At 41.5% G+C, this 20,874-nt stretch overlaps 1 protein-coding gene across 9 annotated transcripts in view; it reads right to left on the reverse strand.

The window, feature by feature from the left end:
* Positions 1-20,874, reverse strand: part of plekha7a (pleckstrin homology domain containing, family A member 7a) — a 186,547-nt gene that overhangs the window by 12,809 nt on the left and 152,864 nt on the right. For 4 of the 9 annotated variants that reach the window (XM_024281135.2, XM_024281138.2, XM_036212172.1 and 1 more), the window contains 16 exons: positions 18,305-18,486; positions 15,980-16,525; positions 14,242-14,797; positions 11,750-11,833; positions 11,210-11,452; positions 9,288-9,341; positions 8,973-9,056; positions 8,193-8,258; positions 6,208-6,288; positions 5,059-5,208; positions 4,758-4,859; positions 4,533-4,644; positions 3,682-3,812; positions 3,390-3,584; positions 3,185-3,281; positions 839-921 (listed from right to left, as the gene is read on the reverse strand). In XM_024281135.2, the coding sequence (XP_024136903.1) occupies positions 839-921; positions 3,185-3,281; positions 3,390-3,584; positions 3,682-3,812; positions 4,533-4,644; positions 4,758-4,859; positions 5,059-5,208; positions 6,208-6,288; positions 8,193-8,258; positions 8,973-9,056; positions 9,288-9,341; positions 11,210-11,452; positions 11,750-11,833; positions 14,242-14,797; positions 15,980-16,525; positions 18,305-18,486 (2,766 nt within the window). The remainder of the gene's footprint in view (positions 1-838; positions 922-3,184; positions 3,282-3,389; positions 3,585-3,681; positions 3,813-4,532; positions 4,645-4,757; positions 4,860-5,058; positions 5,209-6,207; positions 6,289-8,192; positions 8,259-8,972; positions 9,057-9,287; positions 9,342-11,209; positions 11,453-11,749; positions 11,834-14,241; positions 14,798-15,979; positions 16,526-18,304; positions 18,487-20,874) is intronic. The other 5 variants (XM_024281136.2, XM_024281141.2, XM_024281137.2 and 2 more) reach the window with 5 other exon arrangements.

Below are 20,874 nucleotides of genomic sequence, written 5' to 3' on the forward strand. Positions count from 1 at the left end.
GGTGTACGTCAACAACACGTGGTGCAATCCGGCACACATCCGCACTAAGAACAGCTCTGCTATGAACATCAAGCTGCACGCTCTGCGTGTGAGCTGCTCCACAGCGCGGTGACCCGGATGCAGACCTGTCACCTGCAGTACCCCCCACTGACCTGCAGGGACTTCGACCACGCCTCCCTGTCTGCCACTCTTTCCATAGAAACAGTGTTTCTGGTGCCACAACAAATGAATGTATCCTCGTGATATTAATGAAGTTCAATTCAATTGAATTTCAATTCAGTTTGTTTTGAACGGAACTTCTTCTTCTGCGTTTCTGACAGCATCAAATACTAACACACAAACCCACAGCGCCCTTTAGTGGTTGTTAGTGGGAAATACCACTAAAAGGCAACAGGTTGTTAGTGGAGAAAACGACAAATATATGAGCCTATTGATGTCTAAAATCAGAAATAAGTCGCCCTTGACTTTAAGTCGCACCCCTGGCCAATCTATGAAAAAAAAGCATGACTTATAGTCCGGAAAATATGGTATATCTGTGTAACATCTGACGGCACAAAATCCGCCTGTTAATATAAGCAAGATTGATGCTCCAGAACCCAATTTTTGGCAGTTTGTGAAAAACGGCAGAAGTCTGCTATGTTTTTGAGATTTGTTGGAAGTCCTTTCCATTCCTTGACAGTCCAATAGGAAAAGACCGACTGAGAGAAAATAGATGTTCTTTTAGGAACAGTCGGTCACCTCTGGATACTGAACACTCTACTCTGAGCTCAGAGCAGGGCTAAGTCAGAGTTAAGGTCAAGAAGAAAAACTTACAGAAGCCTCAAAGCTCACGCCTCACCTTAGCTGCAGAGCTCCCTGGACCTCTCCTCAGGGTGACATAGGACGAGATGGAGCTGGACTGGTTCAGACCGGATAATGAGCCTGACGAGGACAAGAGTCATCACTTCAGAAATTAGAAGGATAAAAGCGGCTCTGCTTTTATCCTTCAGAATCTGCTGGAATTATCGTGTTTAAGTTAAAGTAACTCAAAGAACATAAACACTGGAGCTCAGGTGTTAAAGGGTTAAAAACAACATATTTTTATCTCTCAAACCGTTAAAATACAAATGTAAAAAAGGACAAATGTGACATCCTTCATTCTTCTCTGTTTAGAAAGCCTTCTTCATTACTGAAAATATCTTCTAGATTTCAAATTTTCTGAAGAAGGAGCAGCAAGACTGTAAATCGCTGTTTTTCTACATTTGGTCTCAGTCCTAACAAGAAGGAAACATTACGTACTGTTTTATTTCCATAAACCTGTGAACGTAGAAATGTCAGTGGTCACCCCACGTGTTCAGGATTAGGGCTGTGGATCACTGCTTAGGTGGCGATCCGATTCGATTTACGAATCAAGATCAACGATTAACGAATCAAACCACGATTCTTACTTTTTAATATGTTTATTGCTATGTGTATGTCTATTCACTGGATGGATGAAAATTTAAATGATTTGTATTTAATCATCATTTATACCTTTATTTAGAACAGGAGATCAGAATCAACAAAACTGAAAAAAACCCACAAAGATTCAGATAAAAATAAATGTTGTCATTTTAAACTTTTTTTATCAATCTTTTGGTTCAGCGGTAAAACAACATAAAAGGATAAAAATCACTTTTGTTTTGGGTCATTTAACAACAAAACCTGAAAATGTTCTACGCAGTTTTCTATCCTCAAAGTTCTTCAATATTTTACGTTCTAATCATCACGTATTGGTGCAGAGTCCATATGAAAAAAAGATTTTTTTTCCCAGCAGAATCATCTGATTCACGTTGATTACATCCACCTTTCAGCAGCGCGAGGCTGTTTCTTCAGAATAAGATGGAGTTTCGTTAATTACGTCAAATGTTGAAGAGTTATTATAACCAAAGTAATGTAAACACTGGAGCTAAAGCTCCGATGTTAAAGATAATTCATTGTTTCAGAAGTCATGTCTGTGAGCGGAACTTCAGTCTCAGTTTTTGAACAGAAAAAAACCGGAAGCTTTACCGTCAGGAAGATGTCTTTACTTCCGGTCTCAGTACGGCGGCTCTTTCGGCTTTGTTTTAGTTCGTAAACTTAAAATCCTACTTTAATCTGCATTTCAGAGCAAAAGTACATCGTCCCCAGATTATATTTTGATCATATTTTACTACAATTTACTACATCTATAAAGATCATGAATTAGCGATCTTGGACGTTGCGAGTATCCGTACTCGAATATTCGGGAGCAGATCATGAATTCCCGAGCACCCGGATACTCGTTACATCCCTATTCAGGATATACATGTTCTTCTAAAACACGTGTCAAAGTCAAGGCCCGGGGGCCGGATCCGGCCCTCCGGGTAATTCCACCCGGCCCTCCAGATCATTTTATTTTATTGTTATCAATGACCCGATGTTATCTTGTGCTTATTTTTAACTTGTATAATTTGACAAAATACATTTTTATGGAGAGTAAAGTATTGAAAGTTATTTAAGGTTTAAGTTGATTTATTCTGGAATAATATTCCTGTCTTTTTATTATTCATATTTATCTTAAAAAGTTACGGTTTTAAAGTTTGAAAAATTGGCATCATGCTAGCTTTATGGACTATTTTGGCATTTAATAAGAACTTTTTGGGCTATTTTGGAGCTTGGCTAATATTTTGGCTACATGCTAGATGTTTTGGTTAATTTACGCTTTTTTCAGTTTTTAGGATATTTTAAGGTTTAGCTATTTTTTCAGCTACATGTTAGCTGTTTTGCCTAACCTAGGTTTTTTCTTTTGTTTGTTTTGTTTTTAAGGCTAATTTGACATTTAGCTGATATTTCAGCTGGCTTTCAGCTTTAGTGTTTTCAGCTATTTGCTTCAGTAATTTCAGCTATTAGCTTCAACGTTTTCATCTATCAACTTCAGTGTTTTCAGCTATCAATTTCAGCATCTTCAGCTATCAGTTTCAGCATTTTAAGCAGCCAAATTCAGCTTACAACATTCACACTAGCATTATCTATGACATAAATCTAGCTCATAATTATGTTAAAGTTTTACAAATGTAGTTTTAGAGTGTTCAATAAATGTTTATCTTGTTCGACTATCAACCTAAGATGTGTTTTAGATTCTGGCTCCCTGTGCGATTGAGTTGGACACCCGGTTCTAAAAGAAGTCTTTGTGGCGCTCTAGTACCTTTGCTTGGGTAATACTGGTACTCGCCGTCTGAGCTTGCGGCGTTGTGGCTGATTCCCCCCAGCTCTGGCTCGCTCAGGTACGACCTCAAATCCGCCTGAAAGAGATGACAAGAGCCCAAAGAGGATCCACACAGGTCTTTACATTTTTAGCAGAGCTAGCATGTTTTAGTTATCCACTAGACATGTAGAAACGTCTTATTGACCTTCTGCTCTCCATTGGAAAGGCACTGCCCACTCTCTCTGTCCCTCTTCCTCTCATCTGACTGTCGCTTGAGTCCTCGCACGGATGTGTGGCGGATGACTGAAGCCTCCTTAGGAAGGGGCGGCACCACGGGGGGTGTCTCGTCGTAATCGTAGAGGCGGGGCAGTGGTGGCCTGGGCGGAGCTTCGTCCTCTGCCTGTGCAGCACAAACCACAAAGGATGATGACTGTTTATGACTATCTGTGGCTCCATAAGCTAAAACTGGTGAACAGAAGTCGTAAGCGGACACTCGCCCATTTTGGGGTGGTGCTGTGAGGCAAAGTGTGGGAGTAGACGTTGGGAATGGAGCTCCGAGGAGGAGGCAGGACCTCAGCGCTGGGAGAAGGCACCGCCGGCTCAGACACTGAAGGCACTATTTTTCTCTCTGGCAAACCACATACAGGTGAAAATAAATAAACATATCAAGTGTAAACAAATGTGCTAATTTACAGTCAAAGAAGATTTAAAACCACAGTGTAAAAATCAACAAAAGCAGCACAATCTCTGCAGGATTCACCGTTATCATCAACTGGCTTCAGTTTCTTTTGTGTGCATTTACTTAAAGAGACCATACCGTGAAAAAACAACTTTTTGATCTTTTAAGTGCATTTTACTGTTCATTCCTCATTATAAAGCGGTCTTTTGATCTGTTCACACATTTCTGAGCAATCCTTTAAAGACTGCTCTCTCAGCAGCAGCCCCTCCCATACCCACCAAGACGAGCAGGTCCTCACATGCTGATGTCACAGAGTGAGACGGCCCCTTTCAGGAAGAAACCAAACTGCAAGTCCCGCCCCCAGGCTAACACAAACACACATTCCCTGTAGAGCTAGCGGCGATCATAGAAGAAGTAACAGTAAACAGAGAGCTCTCGGCCCACATCTCAGAGGTGAATTTCTAATAAACAAACATTGTTTTTTTGTCTAAAAACGGTTTAATCATAATGAAAAGAGCTCTGGGAACGCTTTGAAAACACATCAAAAGCTGATCAGAGAGGGACTTAAAATAGCTTAAAATAGTTTTTCTTCAATTGATCTACAACTTTTCACATAATTTCAGTGAATGTTTTCAGGCAGCTGGTGGCCTTCAGCCATCATCCTCCCACCTGGGTTCTGAACCGAGTCGATGGTGATCTTATAGTTGGTTTTACTGGAACTGAGTCCAGCCATCACGTCCTCGATCCTCCACAGCTCCCTCTTCATCTCCGTTTTCTCTTGCTGGGAAACAAGAAACTAACATTCATGAACATGTGACTCCCTCTACCTTCAACCTGCATCCATTCAAAAAGTGGAGGGAATTTTCCAGTCAAGCTTGAATCACCAGAACTCACCTGAGGGGTGGCTCTGTTGTTCATGTGCACCTGCAGTGCCAATCTCAACTGCTCCACTGATTTTTCCAGCCTGCAGTACTCTTCCCATGCAAGAGACATTTCCTTCAACGCACAAAGAGTCCACGTGTTACACGACATTTTCACTTACTTTATGAAAACATTCCCTTTGAATATCCAACATATTGTTAAGTTTGTGCTTCTAACTTTAGTCACTATAGTACCACTTTTCTTTATTGATTCTGCCACCAGCACAGACCAGCTGCCAATACACAAACAGGCAGACTTGTGCAGATGTAGATACCGTGGACAGACGCGATATCTGGGCTCTGATGGTCACCAGATCTTCCTGCAGCAGCCTCTGCTGGTAGGCTATCTTTTGGGCGTGGGAGGGCTGCTCCTGGTACTGCTCCATCTGCTGGTGGGACACGTCCAGCACTCTCTCCAACTTGTCCTGCAATTGGCCAAAAGGGGAGGAGCACAAGAAAAGCCATAAAAAACAGGAAGTGGCATATTTGTAGTAAGGCTAGGTGGAAAAAAACATTAATCCATTTAAAACAATTTAAGTTTAATAAACCAATATTCGATTTATAAAAAATATAAATCGATTCAGCACATGAAGCTAAAGTCTGCTAGCTTGATGCTAATGTTTAATGGAACTTCCCATGGGATGGCTGATGCAAACGCTCAGTCGACCTAAAAGTACATTGGTGACTAAATGAACATCTTTATATGAATTTTCCAAACTCTTTTAAGGAAATATTTTTTAAAGTTACTATTTGTGGTCTAAAGTACAGTTTTTTCCTCATACTTTCTTCTTCTTCTGGAATAAGCTTTAACGCAATCACCACCTAGTGTCCAAACTGAAACGTCCTCCAGGAGAAGCAGAACAATGTTTCCAATGTTAATGATCTGAACATTTTAGTTAGAACTTCTCCTTTAGAGAATCCATGTAACACTGGATGATATTAACAATCTCATTATTTCACTGATACATTTACAGTATGTGAACTGGATCAGATTAATATAAATATATTCAAAACATACAGAAGATTAGTAATGTATTTATAAAGAAATGTGTATAAATGTGTAAAATATGTAAACTCAAAATTAAGCCATACTTTGTAGACAGCCTGTTCAGTTTTGAAAACAATCCTTCAAATTGCCTGCAGGGGGCAGTGTGTCTCCACAGTCCACAACAGGACTCTTCAGCAGTTACATGTATTCTTATTTTATGAAATATGTACAAAAGGAATGTGTACTTCATAATATTCAAAACTTACAAAAGCTGTGTGAGAAAGTGGAAATATGAGAAAACATTATTTTGAAGTAACACAGTTTGCATAAAGTTAAGTTTTTCCTTAAAGTAAACAACTATTTTTATTTTCACTCCCTCTTTACATCAGTATTGCTGTCCAAAAGCAGGTGAGACCACCCAGCAAACGTGCTGCACCTTGTCGTCTTTCAGGGAGCTGATCCTGGCCTCCAGGTCCTTGAGGATCTTGTCTTGTTCACACAACCGACTCAACTTCACCTGCAGGGGGAGACACTGAGTTCACTGGGATGAACTGCATGAATAACAGCTTAACTGGATGTCAGTCTGTACTTTTAACTCTGGTAATGAAGCGTCTCATCTATGCAGGAAAGTGCATCCTTAGGCTTTGAGTCACAACATTTGCACTTTCTTCTGTTTCATATTTATTCACACATTTATCTGCTTTATGCTGTTCTGATGCTTGTTGCTAAACCAGTTTGTAGGTAAAGCTTAGATGATTACAACAGTTAAACCACACATTAAGACTTAACAGCTCAGTAAATGTTTGCACTCAACAATGGTTTATAGATTCCAACATGTAAATTATTAATGCATAAGCCGTCTCCACAGAGATGCTGTAGCTGGATCTAATCAAATATTCTATGCACTCATAAATAGTTAAAGTAGTCGCATATTAAGTAAAAAAAAAACAGAGAAATCCATTAAAAGGGAAAACAGGCTCTAAAAGCTACAGGTATTCATTTGAAATAATACCTGAAGGAGTTTTGAAACGCAGCCATTAACAGATTCTGCTGTTCCCTTAAAGCTACGAGGAGAAGCTGAAAACATCCTCCCACACTTCTGTCCTTCTGCAGCTTTTGTTTGGCCTTCATTCCTCTCATTTCTCTCCAAGCTGAAGCTGCTGAATGCTGTAATGTTTGCTCCCTGACCTGAAGGGGCTCAACCAGGATTCACTTTTACAGATTAGTTGTTCTAATTACTGCTAAAGTACAAAAACAGGTAAATGTTTGATAAATGCGGCACACGTTGGATCATTTACATAAATCAGTATTTTCTCTGATATAATCAAACATTACAGGTAACATGGCCCTGCAAAAGTTACTGTCTATATATGTCCTCATATTGAATCATTTATCAACTTAAACAAACAAAAAACATTTGATGGAGAAATGTTTTTAAAAAAACAGAATTTTCCCACTGAGCAGCTGATGTTTTGCTACTGTTTTTTTAAAAGAATAGCCCTTCTTAGTGTAAAAGTAAAGGATGAAAGTCTGTTATGTCAGAAAAACTAAATGACAGTTTGTTTATTGTAATTTGATGTTGTGGTGATGTGCACCAAAATGGCACAACTTTAAATAAAAACCTCAAAATGAGGCTTTTTTTACAGCAATTATGTAAACAATAATTACAATTAAAAATAGATTAATTCGATTAATTAATTACAAGTCATGATTCATTATTCACACTAAAAATGAATCGCATGACAGCACTGTAGATGAAGTCTCTCAAAGCAAACATGCACCTAAGATGAACATGTCGGATCCCTCCGGGATTTCTAATGCTAAAAAACTGGTACCATAACCTTCATCCGGTACTGGTTCATGCTCGGTATTGCATCTGGTGAGGGTCCAGTACTGCATCTGGTCCAGGGTTGGGTTAGGGTACCGGTACTAGGTTTGGGTAATGGTACCCTAACCTTAACCCGGTACTGGTTTGCGCCTGGTTCACGTCTGGTACCACATCTGGTCCGGAGTGTAGAACAGATGTAAGAAGTACGGTACCAGAACCAGGTTTGGGTACCACTACCCTAAACTAAACCCAGTACTGGTTCATGTCCAATTTGCTCCCGGTACCGCGTCTGGTCAGGTGTGCGGACCAGACGTTAGAGTTAGGGTACCGGTACCAAACCCTGACCCAGTCCTAGTTCGCGTCCGGTTTGCGCTCAGTACCACACCTGGGCCAGATGTTAGGGTTGATGCTTCCCAGCCCGGAGGTTGGGAACAGCCAGCACATCAAAAACGACGAGCTGGAGAGACCCAAAATGTCCCAAAAGGACGTGGAGGGTTTGGTCCTTCACCAAACGTCAACACGTGACGAGTTGGGAGTAAGAATGTTGGATTTTCACCGCAGTGGGTCTTCACTGAGACTCTAGTCATACTTACATCCACATCACTTTCTGCAACCTTGACAGGTTTCCCCGCCTCCTTGGAGGTCTGATTCCCAGCTACCTGTGAATGGTCAGAAGCGTTTGCAGATGTTAATCATGTGCACGCATCGTGGCCCACACCTTTGCACATCTGAGCTGAAACAGAGGGAGTACAGAACACAGCTGTGAGCTTTTACACGGCAGAGCAGACTGTCAGTGGTGCGTTCGCTTGCCCTCGTCAGCATGACAAAATGAGCGGACTCTGGCACACAACGTACGCTGTTGCCACGAACGACACAGTGGCTATGGAGACTTTGAAGCCCTGCACGGAATGACTTCCCTATTAAAGCTAGATGGAATTTGACAACCTGCAACTTTAAAACTAAGCAACACAAAAAAGGATCGCTCTTAACATTTCTTCATGGCTAGTTCTGGATCATTGTCAAGAAGGTGCAGCGATTCAGAGACGATGGTATAAGCGGCTAGCTTTTCAACCACCGGGCCACAGCCACGACACATGCACTGCCGAGCCATCCCATGCCCAGACGTCCACAGGTAACATCGCCACATGTCACTATGGTGTCGGGAGGGGGGAGAGTTCAAGCCTTGAATGCAGCGCTGCGAAGCAATGGGATGGGTCTCTCTACATGACTGCTTCGCTAAAAACATGACAGCTCCAGTCTCACCTACACACATGCACTCCACAAACGTGCACGAGCAGAAATGCAAACAGACACGCCACTTTTGAGCGATCTAGTCACACACACGCATGTTTGCGTAAACACATAGAGCTTACGTTCATTAGAGGCCTGAGAGGCCCAGCAGTGCAGTGCAGTAGTAAACTGTGAACTGCCAGGATCAGGGGCTCTAGAGCTCTGATCTGGGAGTCAAAAATCAGAGACACAGAGCCGCAGTCACACAATGGCGGCTGCTATTGTGAGATGCTTCTAAAGCCGATCAGGAGGTGCTTACTCCCAGTATTAGCTACAACATGTGCAGTGGTCCTAGTGATCAGGAGGGCTGTCCATGCGGAACACCAAGTGGGGTCATTTTAATTAACATGTTAATGAGAAATGCATAGGAATAAATGAAAACTACAGGCCTTTCTCACCTTTAGGTCCAAATACTCCAAGTCCTTCTTCAACTGCATGTAGGTATCATCTGCCTGGAAAGAACACATCACAGGTGATTACTACATAAGGAGAAACATGAATGAGAAGAAAATCAAAAGAACCCTAATCTTTGTCGTCTTCAGGATAACTGTCAGCAACAGGTCTCCACGGGTTTGTGACACGTAGACTGCTGTTACAACCCTGCACTGCCATGCACTACAACAAACTCACACATTTTTGGATTCCATCCTCAGATAATTCCACAGCAACACACAAAAGACCAGCACAAACCTTAACTCCATCTCACATCAACAAAAAGCAACAAACTCGACTGCAAGACAAGAGAATCGCATCCAAAGATCAGATCCAGCAACACATCCACAGTCTGCCAGTCAGCTGAAGCATGGGATGGCTTTGTGGACGTCAAAATAGAGACACAACATGCCATGGAAGAGAAGGATGGATCTCAGCAGCCAGGCCGGAGCTCAGACACCAAAGCAGAGGAGCTTCCATAGAGGTTGCCACTAATATACTGATGATACGTTGTTTTACTTTGCTTTAGTATTTACAGCTGAGAACTGACATGTTTTAGTGTAGACCAGCAGACTGCAACCTCCAACAAAGAGCCATTCGAGTCGGTTTCTCACTGAATACAACCCAGTCGGAGCAACAGAGTCTTAAATCACGCTGTTGAAAAATAAGAGACTGGTTTGCACTAAGGCTGTAACGATTCTTCGTGAATCGGTAAAAAAACAATTCAAACTTGTCAATGTGTTCATCGATACAGAAAAGGGAAAAAAACGGTTTGTCTCAGCTTGTGCCTACATTTAGAAAAATGCTGAACAGACATTTCTCTATGCAGACTCACTGTGAGTATGTATGTGTGCACCCGTGTGTGTGCACCCGTGTGAGTGTGTGTGTGCACCTGTGAGTGTGTGCTCCTGTGCAAGTGCGCACGCCTGTGAGTGTGTGTGCGCCTGTGAGTGTGTGTGCGCTTGCTAGCTTGTTACAGTTGAGCTCGCTAGCATGCTATGCTGTCCACAGGGCAGCTGGATAGCGTAGTGAGCTAACCCACTGAATCCCCCCTTAAGCTAATTTGGGTAAACACAGGCGGGGCCACTACAGAAACTGGTGGCCCCACATTTTCTGCCACTTTTAAACCATATGGCCCACTTGGCCTTGCTGGGTGTCAGGTTACAGGAAACTATAAAATCACTCTCGTCTTTTCTACTGTCATGCTGTTGTAATAAACTGTGAAATAATGTATATCAACATTTGAATTATGGTATTAATAAGAAGTTTGTGTTCAATATTTCTGGATTGCTCAGAAAAGTGTTCGTACTGTTTTTTGTTGTTGTTGTTGTTTTTTCTTGCTCAAGATTGAAAAAATGACACGATCAGTAGTGTCAAAGTAAAGGTTGAAAGTCATCTATAAAAAAAAAAACCTTAAAGCAAAAATGAGGATTTTAACAACAATTAATGGGTTAAAAATCATTGCAAATAAAATGGATTAATTAGATTAATCACAGGTCACAATTAAGTAATCGCGCAAAAAATGAATTCTTGTCTTCCATTATGACATGGTCAAACAAAGAACCTTTATTTTGACACTGCCTGAGAATGTGCGTCTATAAAGGTGTTCTGTTTCTCATTCTTAGTTGTGATTAAAAGTATTTGCTTCCCGACTCTTCATCAGCTGATAGAGTCTGCAGAACCAAACTATCCTCAAAACTCTTTCATTATCATACCTGCTGTACCAGTGGTGATGCTCTCAAAGCCGTTGCTGGGTGACCAAAGTCTACTATAGAAACCACAAAACCTCAGGAACGTGTTCAGTTAAGTTTGACCTTGCAGAATATTAAGTGGCAACCTCTACCTGCTCCCGATTGGCTGAGGGGCTAGTAGGCAGGCGTGCCCCCACCTGTGCGCTTCCAGAACCAAGTGGGGCTGAGAGGCTCACGGGTCCCTGCTGGGACACAGGAGACGGGCCGGCGCTGGGTAGGGGGCTGGAGCTAGCCGTGGAGGCAGCCAACAGGTGGTTTTGGAGGTAGGACTCTGCGGGACCATTGAGCCGCTGGAGCTGGGCTAACGTTTGCTGGCGAGCGGAGGCCATCGTAGCCTGATGGCGCCGCAGCTGAATGAGGAGCAGAGTGAGCTCCTCGGGCTGTAGCAGGCGGCACAGAAGAGGCGGGTCTCAATGCTGACTACAGACGCTCAACCATCTGACCTTTGTCTCCTCAACTCTAGAGGTCAATTTTGAAAGTAAGCTGAGCTAAACCTCCTCACACTGTAGCGGGATTATGTGTTTAGAAAAGGTCAAGATACCTTCTCTATCGAGGTCAACAAACAGAAGAGTCATGCCAAAGAAGCTGTGGGACGGTTTATCAATTCATATCTGTTGCTTATATCTTGTGATGCCAACAGCTGCTGAAAACACTGTGATTTGGATGTTTAAACGTACCGTTTTTCCATGAAGGCTGGGCGCGCTGACGGTGTGTGTGATGTAGCCAGATGGAGGCATCGAGCGTCTCTCCATGGTTGCAGCCTAAAAAAAGATTTCCAAACATGTTTGCATTCATTATTTAGAAGACTGAATGCCAAAGCACGGCATTTATATGGAGGGATTTTTGTGCCACCTTATTGGACACAAAAGTCACAGTTTTAAGATCAACATTCTCTAAATTGCAAATTAAATGTAAAATGTATATATTTTCTTTCTAAAGTATTTTTTTGATTACAGCAAAAATGTTTTTAGATGTGTTGTGCCTCATCTCGCTTTGGCCCTATCTGTGATTTTGCGCTGATCCATTTTTTGCTTTGTGTAATGTTTGTGCCAGCCTGCTGATTGATCTAGATTTTATCCAATCAAATCACCATATTTATTTAACATGGTGTTTGTTACTGAGGCTCAAATGCTAAACAGGATCTTTTACCCACGTTGATTTTAAAAATAATCAAAACTTTTTCTTTTTTTTTAAAAGCAATTATTACATTTTATTTTGTCACATTTGTGAATTTATGACTAAGAATATCCTCAAACCGTAGAATAAACTGTAAAGTTTATACTCTGACGTTACACTAAACAGGCCTGTGTGATCTATGAATCCTCTGGTGCAAAATATTGATAAAAAAGTTTGATTTTCTTTAAGATCTGTTTGTTTAAAAAAAAAAAAAAGATTTGAAGCCCATATTATCTTATATTATATCATCTACAGTGTTTTTAGATTACCCTAAAATTAGTAGTGAGGAAAATAATGACGGTTTAGCAGAATAAACTTAATTTATAAGCAGAAGAAATATTATATTTAACTTTTAATGATAATTTTTACAGTGACTTATTTCTAAGAACTCCTGTTTACTTTTTGGGAAAGTTTTATATATATATATGTATGTATGTATATTCATGAAAAAAATGCAACTTTCTCTGAATATTTCAATGTTTTAATCATGAAAAAAACTATAGTTCTTCATACGATTCATAATCATAATGTAATGTAACCTCCAGCTGGACGGAGACGACGCCGAGACGTTTTTTTTTTCTGCTGCAGACATTTTAAACTCGCTGTTCGCTACACTAACATGAATAAAAACAGAACTCTGTTGTATATTTGATCTTTGCTGCTCCTTCTGAGTTCTGCTCAAAGAGGAACGGAGCAGAATGGCAGAAGATTGTAGAATTCTGACTGAACAGCGCCGATAGAAAGTCCAAAGTCTGCCTCGGTCTCCAAGCGCTGTCAATGCGAGGCAGAGACACCTGATTGGATAGAATCCAGACCAATCAGCAGGCTGGCACAAACATTACACAAAACATTTTGTTGGCAATTCATAACATTTTGATCTCAAAACTGTGACTTTTGTTCGCGATACGGTGGCACAAAAATCCCTTCATACATTAAAAGGTGGGTAGAATTCCTGAAAGACGACCAAAACAGCAGAATCATGACAATAAATAAACTGCTTTTTAACTGAGCTTAAAATCATTAATGACAATGAGAACACAACCTGCTTCTTATTTCAGAATGTGCTGTCACCAGACACATCAGGACAAACAGCAGCATTTGTTTTTAAGGCCGATAAGGATTCTTCAACATGTATGCATCCACCTGGAGAATGTCAGCTCCACACGGGACGGTCTGGTCAAACTATTTAAACGTGAGGTTTCTATTCACAAATTTTACGCAAGTATTGAGTTCTAAGTGATGAAACTGATGCTCGGCCAGCCATCAGAGGCCGTCTGTCCAAAATAAACTGAAGACGGCATGAGCACCAAACACTGCAGACGGAGGTGGTAATTAGTCATTTGATGCTTATTCTAATGTACAATAGCAATAAGTGGATGTTTATTTACAGTGAAACTGGCTCCAATGAAGAGTGTGCTTTGATTGATCAATCCGTTAACACAGTTGTAAAAAGAGTTTTTTCTTTGAGCTTTTATCCTTATTTCTCTCCAAATAATACTCACTATAATAGGTTTATCAGAAGAAGATAATACAAAAAACATTGTATTTGTATTTTTCATTACAGCTGTTGGGTTGTAGATTTTTTATTTCAAACGTACTAAGAAATCCACTTTAAGTGGTCTAAACAACACAAAGAGTGACCAAACAGGGCAGTTGGAGGCAGACTCCATTCTCAGCCCAGCTCAATCTAGCCCCGCCTCCAGTTAGGAGGCGGGGCTGGTGGAGGCGGATTGAGCGGCGGGGATGTGGCTTGGATCTATGATTGACAGTTGGGTTAGCTTTATGTAACATATGCTGGGTCTTCGATATGCAGAGAGGTTTGTCATTGTAATGTTCAATTAAAAAAACAACAAAATATGGAGAGCGGTACCGGACAAAGTGATGCAAGTTTCTGAACAGAACTTTCTGAGGAGGTTGAGGATTTTTCTCCTCCCCCTTCTCAAGATGAACTGGTTTTGACCGTAATCAAGCCAGATGTCAGATATTATTTTACCTTGAACAGCTGCGATTTGCTCCTCCGAGGTGAAACAGTGAAGGGGACGTCCATCAGAGACATTTCCCCCAGTGGCCTGACGGTCACCCTCTCAGCGGGCGTGTGCGGCCTCCGATTGGGTGACAGGGTCCGGCTGAGTCCGGGTGGCGGTCCTGGCGGTGGGATATCTGCAGAAGAAGGCGGCACAGACACACACCGCGGCGACCCCTCCGACCTGGCTGCCGAGGAGGAGGGAGGCACGGTCGACGGGGGTCGGGGACCGAAGGGATACTCTGGCGCTGGAGTGTAAAGCGGCGCCGTGGGGCTGCCGTGACGGAACTGCTGGCGCTGCTGCCACTCGTACAACTGCCAGACAGTTTTAGACCCTTGGCCCCCCACGTCTGGGCCCAGGCGGAAATGGCTCAGGCGGTCCTGGGCATATTTGTACTCGCCCAGTCTGGCGGGGGGAGGACTCTGGCGGAGGTTTTTTGGCAGGGTCTGGTAAGCGTCTGTGGTCGTGTACTTGTGCTGGGTTGGCGGTGTGCGGCGTGGGAGGGTGTTCTCTCTGGATGGGGGGCTGTCAAAGAGCAGAAATTATTAAATTACATTTTTCGGCAAATTTTGACTTTTTCTAGTCTTTTGGTTAATTTGGTTAATATTTTAACAAGCTTTCAGTTTCAGCGTTTTCAGCTATCAGCTATGCCATCTTCTGCAGCCACATTCAGCTTACAGCATTCACACAGCATTAATGTTATATATCCAGTTCCTTTTGTACTATGAAATATAAATATATACTGTATATATTTTCTTTTTTACAGAAACCAGAAAAGGTATGAACTATGATGTCACTGGTTATACGACAACGTTTCTCCACCATTTCAACTAAAAGCTATTTGTCGTGAAGCGATACTGGATATGCTCTGTACTAATCATAAAACCTTTATCAGTATGCAGACATTGAAGACGCCTTTGAAGAACTCAAACTACATCATCCAGTCAGTGATGTCCTGTTGTACATACCTTCTCAAGTTTCTTTTTGTCTTTAGTTTTTTATCATTTCATTTGGTTTTCTGAAACAATTCTTTTTTTTCCACATCATTTTTATGGAATTGTGTTTTGGTTTTTGTCATTTTGTTTGGATTTTTCAATCGTAATGTTATTTTTTGTTGGTTTTTTCAATCTTCATGTGATTTTGTGTTGAGCAATTTGTTGGTGCAATTTGCACTTCAGGGCCACCGTAGAAATGTTTCAAATAAACATAATTTATTAGTTTAACCCTTCCGGTCTCCTTAGTTTGTTTACATTAAAAGTGGGGTCATCTGGACCCCATAAGACAGTGTGCTGAACTTTTTTTTATCATTGATTTTTGAGTTTCACTAATGTCCATGGCAGACATAAAATCCTGCCCACCTTTGTCCACATTTGTCATGGAAGGAATCACATCAATATGTGGGTGGAGTCATCTGGACCCCAAAGAGAGCGGAAGGGTTAAATGGTAATGGGCTATACCTGTATGCCTTGCTTTAACCCTTTAATACTTTAACACTGAGGGATCGCTGGTGACGCTTAAACACAAAATCTGAAATTTTTCAACCGTTAACAGGTTGGAAAGTTACAGTAAATCAAAGAAAATAAACACTGGAGCTCCGGTGTTAAAGGGTTAATGTTCTCTGAAATCTGCGGTTTGAACTGATGCCTCTGTAATCTGTTGGTCAAATTCAAATAAAAAACGCAGCTGAAGCTCATGCTGTGGACTCACCCCCTGTGCTCGGCCTTTTGAACTTTGACCCAGCGCTCCACCTGCTCCAGAGCGCTCCTTCTCTGCACCTGCTTGATCGTGTCGTTTGCTGGGGGGTCCGGGGCCCTCTGGTACGTCCCTGCCGCGATGCCGTTGGGCTCCAAGATGGGGCTGGGCGTAGAGAGGAGGCCGTTCCTTGTGCAGACGCTGGAGGGTAAGGTGGAGGTGGCCCGTGACGGAGCGCGGGACGGCACCCTGGACACGGGGGCCGAGACCGAGACGCTTTCAAACTGTGAGGGCGCAGCTGCTGCTGCGGTGGAGCCAAGGGAAGTCTGCGTGTCCATTTCTAGAGTGTTTCCAGGGACAGGCTGCTCAAAAACGTTGGTCCCAGGAGAGCTCATGTGGAGACTGCAGCGCTCCTCTGCATCACGGTGCACGGGCTCCAGGAGGACCTCGTGAATGATGGGCCGTGTGCTGTCGGGCTGGGACGTCCTGGTCTTGTGATGGTTAACGTGGTTTGTCTGTGGAACGGCCTGTTGCAGTACCTTCTCTAGCTCATCAGTAGGTCTGTACAGAAAAGGATACCGACCACAAATGATGGACATTTCACAATAAGACTTCCTGTTGCACTGCATATGATATGATAACCATTAAGGTGCATTCACACCGCAATTTGCGCGGCGGAGGCAGCCAGTTTAATGTTAAGTCAATGGAACAGAGGCGTATATTGCATATTTTCTAACTAATATTTTGGGACTTTCCAGCTTCTAGCAAGATTTTGGCCTGAACCAAATGTACCAAATGGTTCTTTTACTGTTAGAGGTTTCAGATCCCTGATGTAAATAAATCGGTAAAGAAGGGATTAAGTTTGAGTTAGAATAACCTAAATTAGATATACACATTTCTACTGCTTGAAGAAATAAAAATGAAAAAACAAATACACTGAGGTGAACGATGAACAGCTTTTTAACTGTAAGTTGATGTGTTCCTCTTACAGCTAAGGTGAGGCTGTGGGATTTCCCTGCTGCAAAAACGGCCTCATGAAGATGAACTACTGCATATGGGGTGTGTCTGAGGCTGCCAGAGCATGATGGGATGCGTTTAATCTTTGCTACCTCCTACTGCCAACCATAAATAATACATGAAGAACAGATGCAAGTTGAAAAGCACAGCAATCAGAGGGAACTCATACAATGCAACAAAAAAACAAACAAATCCCCTGAACGGTATTTGGAGAGCAGTCTGAGTGCTGAGATTTAGTGCAATTAAAAGTGGAAAAACAGAGGACACATTTCAGAGGACACGCCGCACAACTGCAGACAGGAGCAAAAAACTAAACTGCTACGCATGTCAGCAGTCATCCTTAAAGTATTTTGATCTGATGAAGGTGAAACCATTCATTACATATGAGAGCTGGACTGAGTGACCCCTCCCCACTTGTGTTCCAAGCAGAATCCAAAATCCCATGGACTTCTATAGAGAAATAGACATGTATTACTGTCACTCTATTGGTCAGAATGACCATTCTTGATCTGATAACTTTTTTAACATCTTCTTGAGAATCCTCCTTTTTTCACAATACTTTTTTCAGTAGTTCATGTTATAAACTGACCAATTAGAGGCCTCAATAAAATATGTGGTGCCTGCTGGTCCCATGTTGAGCGTTTGAAACATTTTGTAGCTCACATCCAAGTGGTGGGGGCTAGACGTCACACAAGCTCAGCCCTGATTGGTGAGAGTGGCTGCCATAGAAACAGTGACTCAGACCGATTCAGATCTGTATATGAGAACTGGACCGAGTGAGTGTAACATCACCCATAGAAAATAACCTAAGCTCCAACCAAATTAGGTCAACTGAGTTGCCATTTTTTTGTTATACGGACACCGCCATGTTGGAGCCAGAGGGCGTCAGTAAGCAGTGATTGGTTGTGGTCACCCTGAGTCATCGTTTCAATTGGAACCACTCTGGCCAATCAAGGGTGAGCTTGTTGGTAGTCTACATATCTACCACTTTAAAGCGGGCTGAATGACATCTGTCAATCAAGTGTTTCAAATATTCAACATGAAACCACATACTTTTGTTGAGGCATCTGATTGGTCAGTTTATACATTGAATAATGTGACAAAAAGAGAAAAAATGAATGAAAAAAAATGAGGATTATCAATAACAAAAAAGATATCAGAGCAAGAATGTTTATTCTGACCAATGGAATGACTGAGTAGCAGCTGTTTATTTCTCTAAAGAAGTCTGTAGGATTTTAGCTTTTGATGGTTCCGATATTGTTGTGGTACAAAGATGGCTAATGCTACCTCAGGTGCAGTGACCGGGTGGGGGCGCCGCCATACCTGACGGTCGTATTGATGTGGTTCTGCATCAGCGTGGCCTGGTTCATGGTCCTCAGCCAGGTGTTCATGTCCTCTTGAGTGTCCGCACTGAAGTAGTACGTTCGCATCCCAGAGTGCTCCGCCTGTGAGCCAATCACAGAGCTTTGCTTGTAAATGTAGGAGCGCATGCCAGTGTGGGTAGCCTATGGAACGAGAGGGGCGGAGAGGTCAGCCTGTGGTTGTCAGCGGCGAGCCGAAATCATCAGGGAGACGGTGCAGTGGCCACAAACACAGGGCAGTGTCATGCTATCCGAGAGAAACGACACCAAGGGCAACAAAGGACAAATGCAGAGTGGAGAGGAATACACAACAACCGCAACCAGTTGAGACCCACACCCCGACAAATTCTGACCAATGAGAGGAACAACAGAAAATAGAAAATGTAATGTGAAAAGGTTTAGTGGAAATCAAATTTACCTGAAGAAACGTTTTCATTTGCCATTATCCTTCACTGTTTCCAGCAAAAAAACATTCTCACACAAAAGCCCAAAAGGAATTAGAAAAAATAAATGGTATAGTTTAAAGAGACACTGTAATATAACAAAAGTTATATCTATTATAGAAAAAGATGTTTGAGAAATGTATATAATTAGATATTGTATATATAATACATTGTATTTTGTGTGTGTTTTGACCTGTTTGTCCTTTATTCTTTAGTATATCTGATATGTATGGAGGCCCTGAAGTTCAAATCACACCAACAAACTCAACACAAAAACATATTAAAGATCAACAAAAAATTAAAAAGTAAAACAAATAACATTACATTTTGGAAATCAAATTCCAGAAACAAAATAACAAAAAAAAAGAAAAGAAAACATTTTGGAAAACTAAAGCATCAGCGACGTCTCAAGTACCTACATTTCTGGATTCTGTTTTGTTTCATTTTGTTTTCTAGTAATAATGATTCTCCTGGTCCTTTCTTTAAGTTTTTCGGCACGAAAAACTCAATCACACTTTCAATTATTTTTGCAATCTTGGTATCAAAACGTTCATCTCGTTCAGGACATTACTACTTGAATTTTTGGTATTCATAAACTTTATAGTTTTTGAAATATTGAGCAAAATATGCCCCATAGGAAATGAATGAGAAATTGCTCAAATCCTTCAAAAACTTTTAAAACTTGTGCATTTCCTTTCAGCTAGAGATAAACTCTAAAAGGTTCAGGAACTTTTGCTTTTTTTGGGGTATTTGGAACTAGCTATTATTTTAGCAACATGCTAGTTCTTTTTGGCTAATCTAGACATTTTACCATTTTTATTTGGCTTGAACTACTGGCAAAATTACACTTTTTTGGCTAATTTGGCGTTTAGCTAATATTTTGACAAGCTTTCAGCAGAGAGCTGATGTTAGTGAAGGAGCTGAGGCCCAAATCTTTAACCTGCTGCACCATTTACAGCTATTATCATTGTGTTTTGAGTCTTAACAGTTTGGCAGACATATTCGATGTTATAATCCATGTTCTGAAGTTTAAAAAATGTTTCTTGTATCAGTTAAAGATGCTATCTGGAGCCTTATTCTAAAGTACAATGAAAATGTCTATTTGAAGGTAAATTTTGAATGGAATTGAGATTTATTTACCGTGTATGTAATCTAAAAATAATGAAAGCTCTAGTTTCATTTGAAAATGTGGTAAAGGGTGTTTTTTTTTTAGCACTTTGAGGTGATTTTGGTCTTTGGAAATGGCTTTGACACAACTTTATCCCTCATTCATGCCATTAAACATCGACCTCCCTTCTTTCTGGGCCTGAGTGACAATCATTTACAAGCTCAGTTATATATATTGTAGCACAGAGGCCAAATCAAAAATCACAGATATTTAGAAGCTGTTCATTTGACAGCAATGCATTATCTGTAGAAGAAGAATGTGAAATTCATCTTTAAAGATAATAATTATTTAAATATACCACAAGATCAGTCATTTTCAAAGTTTTAATTCGAGCCATATTTTTTAAAAATCTGTTAAGAAATGAGGGAGCTAGCCTGATTTTTGTGGTTGATATCTGCCCGTCCTCCGTTGGAACAGCAGCGTTCTGCTGCCATGACTCCATGCATAACGATGGTGCCTGCGTGCACGTCTCTGTCTAGCAGCGAATAGGCAAGGGCCAATCCAGTAATATATATCAATGGTTAAGGCCCAGAAGCACTCTACAGTCATGTGGGGTTCAGTGCTTTGCTCAAAGACACTTTGGCACACAGGGTGGGACCCGAACCTGCGATCACCTCTGCACCACAGCCACTCATAAACTGCGGTTAATAGGAGTGATAGTACTCTGGTAGCTGTAACCTCCATCTAACTAACTTTAGAATAATTCTGCTCATCACTCAGATGATTCTGAACAATAAAAATGAATCCTGAACCAACATTGACCGGTGTTAACACCATCTCATTTATAGTGGCCAAAAGGGCTTAGAATAAAGCTCAAATTCCAAAGCTTCAAACGTCTGATCCTAATCGGAGTGAGTGATGGTTAAAACAGTGGTCCCCAACCTTTTTGGGGCTGTGGACCGGCCAGCCAGTGTGGAGTTA

Source organism: Oryzias melastigma, linkage group LG6, assembly GCF_002922805.2.
Source record: "Oryzias melastigma strain HK-1 linkage group LG6, ASM292280v2, whole genome shotgun sequence".
NCBI classification, from domain to species: domain Eukaryota; kingdom Metazoa; phylum Chordata; class Actinopteri; order Beloniformes; family Adrianichthyidae; genus Oryzias; species Oryzias melastigma.